This window comes from Marmota marmota, unplaced genomic scaffold, assembly GCF_001458135.2.
Source record: "Marmota marmota marmota unplaced genomic scaffold, marMar, whole genome shotgun sequence".
Classification (NCBI taxonomy): Eukaryota; Metazoa; Chordata; class Mammalia; order Rodentia; family Sciuridae; genus Marmota; species Marmota marmota.
Window position 1 is genome coordinate 5,409,553 of NW_025999895.1, and position 13,162 is coordinate 5,422,714.

The following is a 13,162-nucleotide window of genomic DNA, read 5'->3' on the forward strand; positions in this document are numbered from 1 at the left end:
AGGGCGGGCGGCTGGGTCTCAGGGACGCGCTCTCTCCCGCTGGAATGTGGGGCGGGCAGCGGAGTGGGAGTCGCGCACGCAGGAGACCCTGGGACAGACCGTTTTTCACGTGCGAAGAGAGACAGACGCAGACAGGAGAGGGTATGCGGGCACCTCTTCACCCAAGTCCGCCTTCTGGGGATTGCTGGTCCTGGACCTCAGCCGGGGGGAGTGTTCCCCTTCAAATTTGGGCCCTAAGTAGCAGGTAAAAGGGGAACACTTCCGGCTTCTGGCCTCGTTGAGGCCAAAACCATAGGCCTGGGCAAATGGAGCCCCTCAGCCTCTGGCCCAGCCCATTCCGGTTACGGAGGAGGAAGCCAACTCAGAAAGGGTTGGGGATCTGCTCAAGGTCTCACAGCTGGTTCTTGGTATGTGACCTTGAGTGTTACCTTCCAGCTCTTAACCTGGGCTCTCAGTCCCACCCTGCAGCTTGGGAAGTGAGTAGTTATAGCAAATCCATCCGCCTCCTTTTGGAGGTCATCCCCAAATGGGAAGGCGTGGAGCCCCTTTGATCCTGTTTTCCTTTTGAGCTAGCTCTCTCTCTCCCTCTTTCCCTGCAGCTGGGAGCCCTTGCTCAGGGCAGAGTCCAGGTTTGCATTCCTCCTGCTGCTGGCTCCACCTCTGAATACCCAGGGGCCTGAGCTCCAAGCCCCTAAGGCCAGCTCTGCACTCAGGCTCCTCCTTGAGCCACACCTCATTCCCTTTAAGTTGAGCTGGTTCCCTCCACCTCCCTGTGTGTCCCAGGGGGCAGAACCTTGGCTGGAGTCCTTGTAGTTGGAGGGTGTCTCTGGAGGGGCTTATTCCATTTGCTGGTATAAGCTCCACATACTCCTATCTCTTCTTTCAGGCATTGGAGCTGGTGACCCTGCTGGTAGGCAGCCCCCGAACAGATGGGCTTGTCTCTCTCCTCACCACCTCCAAAGATGCTGATGAGCCCCAGCGGCTGCAGTTTCCACTGCCCACAGTCCACCGGTCACTGGAGCCTGGGACTCCCCGATGGGCCAATTATGTCAAGGGAGTGATTCAGCACTACCCAGGTATGGGGCCCAGGCATGGGTCAAATTCATGCTGCCACTAGGATTGTAGATCAAATTTATGTTGCCAGTAGGATTGTCACCTCACAGCCACAAGTCCATTAACCTCTCTAATACACTGGGGAAAGCTTGCAAGGTGGAATAGCCTACCGTACCAATGAGAAAACTGATGCCCTAAGAAGTTCCAGAACTTGCCCTGGGTTTCCTTTTACATGATTAGAGGAGCCAGGAATCAAACCCCAATTTTCTAGGCCTAAATCAAGAGGATAACTAGAAAGATTGTTCCAGTAACCTCAGATGGCCAGAAGATGGAGGGTAGTAGGCTCTTTGGCACCAGCAGGTTGGTGGCCTAACAATTGAGAGACATGCCCTAGAAGTGGCTATCAGGCTTCCTTCCTTCCTATAAGGACACATGCTCTTCCTGTGTCCATCCTTCTAGCAGTCCATCTTAACATCACCATTCTTTCTACTGCAGCTTCCCCCATCCCTGGCTTCAGTGCAGTGGTGGTCAGCTCAGTGCCCCTGGGGGGTGGGCTGTCCAGCTCCGCATCCTTGGAAGTGGCCACGTACACCTTCCTCCAGCAACTCTGCCCAGGTACCACATAGGCCCTAGCCCCAGCCCAGCCCTCCTTGCCTGAGTCTCTGGTCAGAACTCTTCCCATGTTGTGGTTTAGGGAGGGGGGGAGTGGGGAGTCTCCACAGAGTGTCATTGGAGCTATACTGCAGCTCCCATGTGGCCACTTCTTGTGTTCCTCCTGGGCCCCGGCTTCCCTACTTCACCCTATGCCACAGACTCGGGGGCAATAGCTGCCCGGGCCCAGGTGTGTCAGCGGGCCGAGCACAGCTTTGCAGGGGTGCCCTGTGGCATCATGGATCAGCTCATCGCACTGCTGGGGCAGAAGGGCCACGCGCTGCTCATTGACTGCAGGTCAGGGGCTTCCCTTGTACCCTCCCACCTCATAATCAGGAGTTCCTAGGTGGAGCATGCCTACTGCCTGGCCTGGCAAGCAGATCCTTGGCCTTGTCATCTTCCCTAATCCAACTCCACACTAGGTCCCTGGAGACAAGCCTGGTGCCACTGTCGGACCCCAAGCTGGCTGTGCTCATCACTAATTCCAACGTCCGCCACTCCCTGGGTTCCAGCGAGTACCCCTTGAGACGACGCCAGTGTGAAGAAGTGGCCAGGGCACTGGGCAAGGAGAGCCTTCGGGAGGTGCGGCTGGAGGAGCTGGAGGGTGAGAACATCAGTCTTTTCTAAATATGGCTGGGCTCCCTGCTGCTCTCTTATGGCCTTTACTCTGCTGATTTTCAGGGCCATTTGCCATGCTCTGCCCTCTTCCCCCAAAGCACTGCACGTCTAGGGCTCCAGCCTCATCACGGATGCTTAAAATCATTTTTCTTTTTATCCCTTCAGTGCTAGGGATTGAACCCAGGGGTGCTCTGCCACTGAGCTATATCCTCAACCCTTTTAAAAAAAATTTCCTTTGAGACAGGGTCTTACTAAGTTGCTGAGATTGGCCTTGAACTTTTGATCCTCCTGCTTTAGCCTCCCAAGTCTTTGGGATTATAGGCGTGTGCTGGCTGAAAACCAGGGCCCCACATGTGCCAGGCAGGTGCTCTACCACTGAGTTAACACTCCCAGCCCTCTTTGAAATCTTAAGATTGCTTTTTTGCATCCTCTTTTTTTCTTTTTTGGCGGGGGAAAGTGGGGGGGGTACCAAGATTGAACACAGGGTGCTTTACCACTAAGCCACATCTCCATCTTTTTAAAAAAGATTGTAATCCCAGCGGCTCGGAGGCTGTGGCAGGAGGATCATGAGTTCAATGCCAGACTAGCAATGGTGAGGTGCTAAGCAGCTCAGTGAGACCCTGTCTCTAAATAAAATACAAAATAGGGCTGGAGATGTGGCTCAGTGGCTGAGTGCCCCTGAATTCAATCTTTGATACCAAAAAAAAAAGATTTTTTTATTTAGAGACAGGTTCTTGCTAAGTTGGTTAGGGCCTCATTACTGAAGCTGGCTTTTAACAGCCAATCCTCCTGCCTCAGCCTCCCAAGCCCCTTGGGATTATAGGCGTGTGTCACTCTGTCCAGCTTTTGTGTCCTCTTGAAGGTTGCACTGTGTTCCACTCACCTTTTTTTTTTTTTAAGAGAGAGAATTTTTTTTTTTTTAATATTTATTTTTTAGTTTTCCGGCAGACATAACATCTTTGTTTGTATGTGGTGCTGAGGATCGAACCCGGGCCGCACATATGCCAGGCGAGCACGCTACCGCTTGAGCCACATCCCCACTCACCTTTAAAGCCCCAAGAGTCCAGGTGGGAGTTTGGTGCTTAAACAGCTGATTATTGAGTACCTACCATGCCAGCTCCCTGCAGGAAGCCCTGTGCAGTCTCCTGCAGTCCTCCCTGCTCCCTGAGTGACAAAATGATACAGTTGTCCCATTTTTCAGTGAGGAGGGGAGGCTCTGAGATGAGGGAGCTCTTCAGAGCCAGGCCTGGGGTAATCAGCCTTGTCCTGCCTAGCAGGGCCCTCTTTGACAACCCTGGGGCCCTCAGGAGTGGGAGGTGGGACTGCTGACCGCTGTTCCTCCCCAGCTGGCAGAGAGCTGGTGAGCAAGGAGGGCTTCCGCCGGGCACGGCATGTGGTGGGTGAGATCCGGCGCACAGCCCAGGCAGCAGCTGCCTTGAGCCGTGGGGACTACAGAGCCTTTGGCCGCCTCATGGTGGAGAGTCACTACTCACTCAGGTGAGGCCCTAGGGCAGCCTGCACCTCTTGGGCACAGGTGGGTCCCAGGCTGACCTGTTCTATATGGTCCGCAGGGATGACTATGAGGTGAGCTGCTCTGAGCTGGACCAACTGGTTGAGGCTGCACTGTCTGTGCCTGGGGTTTATGGCAGTCGCATGACAGGTGGTGGCTTTGGTGGCTGCACAGTGACACTGCTGGAGGCCTCTGCTGCTTCCCGCACCATGCAGCACATACAGGTTAGTAAGCACCAGAGCCTTGGAGGGCAGGAGAGGTGGATTCCCAGGGTTCCCCCATCGCTCAGACTGCTCATCTCTCCCCCAGGAGCAGTACAGTGGTACTGCCACCTTCTACCTCTCCCAGGCTGCTGATGGAGCCAAGGTGTTGTGCCTGTGAGGCACCTCTGGACAGCATATGCAAGCATTGGCCGAGGTGGCAGGTCATGCAGCTCTGTGTCTGGCCCCACCTTCCTCATTTGGGTGCTTAATAAACATGCCTCTGACTGTGGTACTCTCCTGCTTCTAGAGGTAGGTATGTGCTTAGGGGTCAGAGAAGGGGAGGTTGTCAGAATCACTGCTCTGCCCGGCTGGCACTTTTGGGGCTCCTGAGGAACAGATAGGACAGAGTCAAGCAGTAGCAAAATTTTTTATTTAGTGCAGAACAAAGGCTGGGTCCTTGTCCTGGTCCCAGCTCTTTGGTTACAAATAAGTTTGGGCCATCGTGGGGCAGGGACAGCCAAAGGACCTTCTGAGACCTCTGCCCCCTTCGTGCTTCCTACAGGATACCTGGCCCCTGCTCTATGGCAAGAGGTGCTGGCTCTGTGGTCAGCATGAAGGTGGGGCTGGGCCCCAGGTTGGGGTCCAAGGATGGAGTGGCTGAGGGAGTGCTGGAAAGAAGAGGCAGGGAGGGAGCCCAGGTTCCAGAACACTGGTGAGGTTGGTGGGTCATGTTTGGTAAAACTGTTGGTCCACCTGGGCGTTGAGGGTTCCACTGGTAGTCAGTGTCCGGCTCACAAATTCCTGGGTCACGTGCCGGGTGAGAGAGCCACTTGTCTCTAGGTGCTGGGACCCCAGGGTCAGTCCATCTGTGGAAGAAGAAGTTTGAAGGATGCTGCGTGGTCCCTGCCCTTCCATGTTGGCTACGCTCCTGGGAGCCGGGATCCCCACCTCCTGGTGGTAACTCACCCATTAGGAAGGGCTCAGTGGTGCTGGTGTGGGTGGTGGTGATGCTGCTGTACTCGCCTTGCAGTGGGTGCTGGAAGAGCCCGGAATGGGTGCCCAGCTGTGGGAAGGGACCTGGAGAGGGTAGATTGGCCTGTTAGGGGATGGCAGGAGAAGCCATGACCAGAGAAGAGTTGGGGTAAAGAAGAGATGCCCCACCTCCATCCTGGGACTCAATGGTGATGATGCCTTCACGCTCTGGCCCGAAGCCCTCGGTAGTCCTGGCCTGCACCTTGAACTTGTAGGGCACGTTCTCACTGAGGCCAGGCACGGTCAGCCGGCTCTCAGGGTTGTCTCCATCCACCCGGAATGTAGTGGCTGGCCCTGCATGGGAGGATGTCTTCAGTTCCTGTGGTCCCTTCTCCACTACTCCACAGGCACCCCTAGCCTCAGGGTGGGCAGTACCTCCTCCTTGGGCCATCTCACAGGTCACCAGATAGCCGAGGATGTCACCATTGGGCCTCCGTGGCCGCTCCCAGCTCAGCTGCAGTGAATCGGGGCTCAGGGCAGTGAACACCAATGGGCCTGGGGCACTGGGGGTGCTCAGAGTGAAGGCAGATCCTGGAGGCAGCAGAGAGAATGTCAGTGTGTGGGAGTGTGGTGGGCATGGTGGTAGCTGTGGGGGACCACTCACCTGGCAGGGGGCAGAGTGGGCTCTGCGGGTGCACCTGTGATTCAATGGTGATGACACCCTCACGCTCTCGGCCCCAGCCCTCCTGGCTCTGGGCCCGCACACGGAACACGTAGGAGTGGTTGGGCAGGAGGTCTTCCACCACCACAGAAGTTTGGCCAGGGTTGGGGATGTTGAGCCTGTGTAGCTCGCCTGGAGGTTGGGTGAGGGCAGACAGCAGAGCAGCTTTACCCCAACCCTGTCCTGATCCCCACTTCCCTAGGCTGCCATCAACATCTGGCCCAGGGCTGCCTGTGGGCGGGTACAGTGTGATAAGATTGGTTGTTAAGGTTGTGCACTATACAAGAGATGAGTGGAGCCTGCAGTCCCACCCATCCTACACCCTTGTCAGGGGTCTAGGTCGTGCCACTGCCTAGTTCCCACAAAGGTCACACAGACCAGGGAAGGCCTTGGTCCGTGAGGCCTTGTTAGGGAAACCCTAGCAGAGGAAATAGGCAGAGAGGCGCAGGTAGATGGATGAGACCTCAGGTGAGGGAACAAAGGGGAATGGAGTGAGACCCTCAAGAAGACTGGAGGTGGGCTTATGCACAAAGCCTTGGGTAGGTTCCTGACCCCACTGGGGTGCTCAGCATGGGCCCAGGCCTGGAAGGTCCCCACCCCTGCAGGCAGCAGTAGCCCCGCCTCACCGCCATTCAGCAGCTGGTACTCCACACTGTAGCCCAGTAGCAGGCGCTCACACTGAGGCTCCTGCCAGCTCACTTTCAGAGATGTGGGTCCCAGGGCGGAGAACACAAGGCGGGTGGGTGTGTCAGGCACACCCATGGCACCTCGAGAATCTGGAGACAGGACATCACAGTCAGGGGAAGGAGCTGGGATCTTCCTGCTGTCACAATTCTACCCCCTCAGGTAGCCAGGCAGCTTGTACCCAGAACCTTCCACGGGTCCTTGGATTAGTTACAGACCCCGCCTATGATGAAAGAGGGTCACCCTCTGAGTCTGCCACCTCCCACCTTGCTCCCTGCTTAGCTGGCAGGGCCCCTCTCTTTGACCCACCCCAGCCCACACCCTGGCAGGACAGAGGCCATGTTAGGCATCAGCACTGATGAGTGTGGGGCAGGGGTTAGCTCCTCTGGGAGGGCAGGGTCCTGTGAATGGAATGAGGCCAAGGTGGTGGATGGGCACAGGCAGCAGCTGCGATGGATGGCAGATGGAGCAGGATGGCCACCCCGGAACTACCTGGGCCCCAGAAGGGTGCTGCTGGCTGCCCAGCCAGGATTATAGAGTCTCGTGAGCCCCTGGAGGGGGGGGGGCCCTTCATCTGAGCCCGACTCCAGGACCCCAGGGCCCAGGACAGCGGAAGCCTGCTCCTCCCGTCTTCCCAGATGGGAGGGAGGCCTAGGGCAGGACAAAACAAGAAGTGAGAGGGACAGGATGTGGAGGGTGGGCAGTGGGGGCCAGCAGCCCAAGCCTCCAGGAGCTGGAATGGAGGTGATGAACAGGCGAGGCAGGATTGGTTGAGGTTGCTCACCCTGGGAGGAGAGGGAGGTGAGGGTGGAGTAGTCTCTGGGCAGTGTGGACGACTGTGAGTGCTGTGTGCGCGTCAGCGAGTGGTAGTCCCGAGTGAGGGTGGAGGAGGTGCTCAGCACACGGTGGGGCAGATGTGGGCTCAGGTGGGTGCCATAGGTGGCACTGGCCGCTGTCATCCTGTGTAGGGAGTTGGCACTGCCTGGGAAGGCAAAGTCCATTCGACCATTCACCAGGTGCTCTGCAGGAGGAGAGAGGGTCGGTCAGTCAGACCTGGAGGCCTAAGGGGCAGGATGTGGCCCTGAGGATTCCTGGGGTTCCCTTCCCTCTGGGGAGCCTGGGAATAAAATACCACCAATCTCCCCCAAACTACCATGTTAGGGCCCCTGTGTCCCCAGAGGAGTCCCGAAGGCCACATGTCCTCTAGCTCTGTGCCATGGATTATCAGAGCACAGCCAACCCAGCTTGGGACCTGCCTGGCCTTCCAGGAGAGCCCAAAGCCTGTCCTCAAATCCTGGAGGTCCCTGAGGGTCTTCCCCTGACACAAGTTTCTGAAGCTGGCTGCCCCAGTTGGGGTAGGCATCATGAGAATCACTTCCTGTCCTGCCTCCGGGGGCGCCCAAATGCCTGCCCTGGGCATCCCTTGGCTACCCGGTGCTGTGTGCACACAGTTGCAGGCCCCTGGCCTGGCCTGGCATCTTGATGAGCAGCATCCGAAGCTGGGGCCCTGGGGCAGCAAGTGGCGGCCCCAGGTCCCAGCCGGCGTGCGCAAACGAGCCGCACAGGCCGTGCGCAGCCCAGGAAGGTGGTCACCTCCGGGGGGCCGGGGCGTCGCGCTGCGGGCCCGGCTGCTGCCCTCCCCGGCCGCGCTCCCCGCGCCGCCGTCGTCAGAAGAGCGCCCGCTGCTGGCCGACAGGCGCGGGATGAGCTCCGGGGGCAGCCGCCACGTGACGTGCCGCAGGTCCAGCTCCTCCCCCAGCAGGGGCTCGAACTTCCAGCCGCCGCCTTGGGAACAACGAAGGGCCGCGTTGGCACCGCCGGGGGCGCCGGGGTTGGTGGCGCCAAGGAGGACCGAGCCAGGCCAGCGGCAGAGCCCGGCGTCAGGATTGGGTGTCCCCGTGCTGCAGCGATGGGAAAGCCCGGCGACAGGAGAAACCCTTGTCCTGATTCCGAATAGGGTTGTGTAGTTTTGGCCACAGCTCGGGAGGAAAGACCCGGTACCAGCCACAGACCTTGTGGATGGAGCCTCGGCCCTGTCACCCGCTGTGAGGTTTCCCTTGTTGCTTAAATGCCCTGAGCTTCAGTTTCCGGACTGTGCAAAGAAGAGTAATCTTTCCCCTGCCGCCTCCCAGGGACAGTTCCAGAAGCCCCAGGATACTAATAGTAGACCCTCAAAACCATACTCTCTGGAAGATCCCATCCTGGCATTGTATGATTGACATTCCATTTTACAGATCAGACATCAGGCACAGAGCAGGTGTGTGTCCCACAGTGGAGCCAGAGCTAAAGCTGCACCCAGGAGTCCCTGCTAAGGGCTCTTTTTGCAATATACTGTGCCAGGAGTCAAGCGGGAGAACCGGGCCTGCTGGGGCATCTCTGCCTCATCACCTGGCCCCACCCCTGTGAAGTGGCTGCTCAGGGCTCCTGGTCTGTGCCTGCCCCCTCTCACTGAGGCCTGCCTCTGGGAGGAGTCCTAACTCCATTACGCAGCAGGTTAACCTTTGGATCACAAAGTAGTATTTCCAGTGCATAATCCACATGTATGTGCCCAGGCCTGTGTGCATCTGCCCCCAGCAGACATCTGTGTGTTCTCACACATGGTAGTGCACATGAATTCAGTGGGCCACAATAGCTGTGCCCTCTCCATGTCCCCAGTGCCAAATCATGGGCTCTGTGGATATATATGTCTGAGGCTGAAAAGCGACTTCTAGTGTTGACCTCCATGCCCAGTAGTTGCTGGCCACTTTACTCTCTCTGGACACCAGGGACAGCCCTACCCCATGCCCATCACCCCCACTGTCTTTCATGGATCCCACTCACCGGTGTCATCAGAGACGCTGGGCCTCTGACTGCCTGCTGGGGAGCGTAGAACGTCGTCACTGTACATAAGGAAGCTTTCATAGTCTTCCCCACCCTGGGCGTCCACGATGGGGATGTCTGGGATGATGGGGACTGCAGGATAGGGGAGGTGAGCCAGAGCACCAGCTGCAGCCTCCTGTCCCCCCATCTGCCCTGCACATCCCTTCCCAGGACTCACTGGACATGGGCCTCTTGGGCTGAGTGGCCAGGTTGATGATGGCCTCCCGCTCAGGTCCCCAGCCTGCCCCATTGCGTGCCTTCACCGTGTAGCGATATGGCTGGGATTCTCGTAGATTCTCGATGAGCAGCATCCGGTTCTTGGGGCTGTCCACCAGCACCTTCTTCATGGGCCCAATGGGTCCTGGGGCAGGGAGGGTGCTTCAGGGATAGGTCACCCAGGTTACAGCCTGGTCCCAGCCCCATCCCTGACCCAGCAGAGTTGTATAGATGGGGAGGGGAGCAAGCAGCTGCTGAGCCCTTTGAACCTGGGTATGACTGGCTTATGGAGGTGTTACCAGATATCTAAGGACTCATTGCTAAGTAAGTGCCAGGGTCAACACTAGACTCCAGATGGCCCTACTGTCACCTTTACCAATTAGCAAACAGTCCTATATCCAGATGGCTCCATAGGAGGCTGGCTCAGGAGCTGAGGGTCTCTCAGGACAACATCCTCCCATCCATGCTCATGGTTGACAGCTCAGCCCCACACGCTGAGACACCTGCATGCCTTGCTGCCCCCAGGGTGCTGTGGCAACAGGAGCCAAGGGGAGGACACAAGTGGACTCACAGAGGCTACAATTTAGGACGAACAGGCTAATAGGGACAGGGTGGGGTGAAGGTGGAGGGCTGGCAATGCACATTGGCAGAGGCCAGTCGCACCTGGGGTGGATACTCAGCCCTGGGAGGGCGCTCAGTGAGCTCTGCGTGAAAGCAGGGTGGGCCCACTGTTGGAAGACACAGAAAACGAGAGAAGACACAAAAGAATGGAGACTAGAAAATGTCCCAATTTCCCAAAAAGTTCAAAGGAAAATTCTTGTAAATGACAACTGAGAAACTTGATGTGCACCCCCAGCACACAGTTGTGCTCAAAAAGCTTTGCTCGAAAGCCAGGTCAGCCTGGAGGTAGCAAGGGCTGGCCTTGGCCCACCCTCCTCGCATCTCTGTCAGCTCATGGAAGGGAGGGAACAGTGAGTGGCACACACCAAAATGCAATGCCCCTATCCTGCGGGGCTGCCTCGCACACAATGTGCTGAAACCTTCAGAGATGGATGGTCCTGGGCTGTGGGTCACTCCTGGGGTTAAAAGGCCAAGTCAGAGGAGACCACCCAGCTGTGGCCTAAGAGCAGACCAAGTGTCTAAGCTCACACCAAGCTGAGGTGTGACGTGGCTGCCAAGAAACCTGATGCTTGGCTGGCCTGGTTAGTGAAGAGTGAGGAGCACCCCTCCCCCTGCCCCAAGCCTGATGCTCAGAGAGTCCCACTGTCGACTGCCCTACATAGGGGTCGTGGCCCTAATATTTCACTGCTATTCTGAAGTAATTGATTAATTTTAAAATTTATTCCTTCCTTCCTTCTCTTTCTTTCTTTTTTGGTACTGGAGATTAAATCCAGGAGTGCTTAACCACTTAGCCACACCCCCAGCCTTTTTTATTTTTTGAGACAAGGTCTTGTCAAGTTGCTTAAGGCCTCACTAAGTTGCTGAGGCTAGTTTTGAACTTGTGATCCTCCTGCCTCAGTCTCCCAAGTCACTGGGATTACAAGCATGCACCCTCCCCAGCACAAGCACTTTGCAAATTGCACATATTCAGCTATAATGTGCACTGGCCTCAGAGTCTGAAAAGAAGATGTGAATAAGGTGCTTCAACAGGAAAAGACTCCTAGAACCCCCTCTGTGAATTAAGTCAAAATCATCAGAAATTCCCTAGCACCAGGGTTCCGCTGCTGCTCCTACAATCTAAGTGAGGGTGGTCTGCTCTCCATCACCAGGACCCACCAGGCAGAGTTAGGGTGTGCAGAGGTCCCTGAGCCAGGTGAGAGGCAGGACACTTTCTCATCATGACAGTTGGCAGAAGTCCCCCACTCTCTCCTCCCTTCCAGGACTGAGAAGGGTAGACTGGGAAGACAAAGACACTTTTCCCCGCTGTTCTGGGTTAGGATTCCCAGAAAAAAATGTATGAAATATTCTATTAAAAATGTGTTTAGAGTGGGCTGGGGCGGTGTGGCTCAGTGGTAGTGCACTTGCCTGGCATGTGTGAGGCACTGGGTTCAATTCTCAGCACCACATATAAATAAAAATTTTAAAAAGGTATATCAACAACTAAAAAAATAAAATGTGTTTAGAAATTTTCCGGTATCCGGTGTTTCATTTTTTAGGATTTCCCCCTAAACCCAGGGGGCTGTAACACTGAGCTATAACCCCAGCCCTTTTAGTTTTGTATTTTAAGACAGAGTCTCCCTAAGGTGCCCAGGCTGGCCAGGAATTTGTGATTCTCCTGCCTCAGCCTCTGGAGTTGCTGGGACTATAAGCAGCTGTCCCAGTCCCAGTTCATCCTGTGTTTTCTTTTCCTTTCTTTCTCTTTTTTTATCCTGGGAATTGAACCCAGGGGTGATTTGCATCCTCAGTCCTTTTAACTTTTTTTTATTTGGGGGGGGGGGTACCGGAGATTAAACTCAGGGGCACTCAACCACTGAGCCACATCCCCAGCCACATCCCCAGCCCTATTTTGTATTTTATTTAGAGACAGGGTCTCACTGAGTTGCTTAGCACCTCACTTTTGCTGAGGCTGGCTTGGAACTCTAGATCCTACTGCCTCAGCCTCCAGAGCCACTGGGATTATAGGCATGCACCACGGTGCCTGGGCTGTTTTGAACTTTTTATTTTGAGACAGGGTCTCATCAAGTTGCTGAGGGTCTCCCTAAGTTGCCCAAGCTGGTCTCACACTTGTGATCTTCCTGCCTCAGCCGCCTCAGCCGCCTCAGCCTCCTCAGCCTCCTCAGCCTCCCGCGTCTCTGGGGTTACAGCTGTGCACTACAGCACCCAGCTCATCTAGTGGTTTTATTTGATTAATCTGGCAACTATTGTGGCCTAAGAGATCATGTAAAAATGAGGCACCCTGGTTACCTGTACAGGAGGGGGCCCTGGGGTCTGTGATCTCCATGTACGTATATAATTTTGCCTCCCTTGGGATGCAGAGCTCATCTGTGACCAGAAACCCCACAATGCCTCTCAGGCTTATCCACTGACCAGAACGATAGGCCTCAAGTACCCAGGAGTGACCCAGAGCTCTGGTTCTTTGCCATTCCCCTTCCACTGATGCTGTCCCTGGGGCCAGGAAGGAGAGTCCCAATCCTTACGGTTGTCCTCATTGACCAGGCCATAGCAGACTTCGTAGGCTGTGATCTCGCCATTGGTCTCAGCTGGCTCAGCCCAGCTCAGCTGTGTCACCGTAGAGGAGACGACATTGAAGGCCAGACGCCCAGGCTCACTGGGTACTGGGTTGGGGGCAGGAAGAGCTCTGTTAGTGGCAGAAGGAGGGCCGAGCTCTGGGAGGTAGGGAGTGGGGAGGGCTGGGCACACTGACATCAGGGTAGCTGGGGACAGATGCAGGGACATGAACAGGCCTCACCTTCTTGGTGGGTGCGGCAGGTCACCGGGGAGCTGTAGGGACCCTCACCCTGTGCCCCATAGGCACACACCTTCATCTCATAGTCGCAGTACGGGTAGAGGTTGGTGAGCTCCACCGAGGGCACCTTGCTATCAAGCAGGTGGGCTTCGGACTCGGAGTCACCCTGGATCCAGTACCTCACCTGCTCAAGGGAGGGGACTGGTCAGAGGGAAGTGACAGGCACCGAAGCCACTTGTCCCTCCACTGACCCCTTGCCCTTATTTTTC

General features: G+C 56.2%; 2 protein-coding genes across 5 annotated transcripts in view; one reads left to right on the plus strand and one right to left on the minus strand.

Moving 5' to 3' along the window:
* Positions 1-4,324, plus strand: part of Galk1 (galactokinase 1) — a 4,537-nt gene extending 213 nt beyond the window's left edge. The window contains 7 exon segments of the mRNA XM_015504179.2: positions 887-1,076; positions 1,549-1,668; positions 1,866-2,001; positions 2,127-2,308; positions 3,669-3,819; positions 3,894-4,056; positions 4,142-4,324. Of these exon segments, the coding sequence (XP_015359665.1) occupies positions 887-1,076; positions 1,549-1,668; positions 1,866-2,001; positions 2,127-2,308; positions 3,669-3,819; positions 3,894-4,056; positions 4,142-4,213 (1,014 nt within the window). The 3' untranslated portion in view covers positions 4,214-4,324.
* A 119-nt stretch (positions 4,325-4,443) lies between these two features.
* Itgb4 (integrin subunit beta 4) overlaps positions 4,444-13,162 on the minus strand; it is a 29,896-nt gene continuing 21,177 nt past the window's right edge. Inside the window, exons 28-40 of one of the 4 annotated variants that reach the window (XM_048797856.1) lie at positions 12,897-13,077; positions 12,625-12,762; positions 9,450-9,632; positions 9,233-9,364; positions 8,006-8,197; positions 7,197-7,433; positions 6,905-7,063; positions 6,355-6,504; positions 5,672-5,860; positions 5,443-5,598; positions 5,197-5,361; positions 5,002-5,112; positions 4,444-4,901 (exon numbers count right to left, since the gene is read on the minus strand). In XM_048797856.1, the coding sequence (XP_048653813.1) occupies positions 4,762-4,901; positions 5,002-5,112; positions 5,197-5,361; positions 5,443-5,598; positions 5,672-5,860; positions 6,355-6,504; positions 6,905-7,063; positions 7,197-7,433; positions 8,006-8,197; positions 9,233-9,364; positions 9,450-9,632; positions 12,625-12,762; positions 12,897-13,077 (2,133 nt within the window). In that variant the 3' untranslated portion in view covers positions 4,444-4,761. The remainder of the gene's footprint in view (positions 4,902-5,001; positions 5,113-5,196; positions 5,362-5,442; positions 5,599-5,671; positions 5,861-6,354; positions 6,505-6,904; positions 7,064-7,196; positions 7,434-8,005; positions 8,198-9,232; positions 9,365-9,449; positions 9,633-12,624; positions 12,763-12,896; positions 13,078-13,162) is intronic. The other 3 variants (XM_015504178.2, XM_015504176.2, XM_015504177.2) reach the window with 3 other exon arrangements.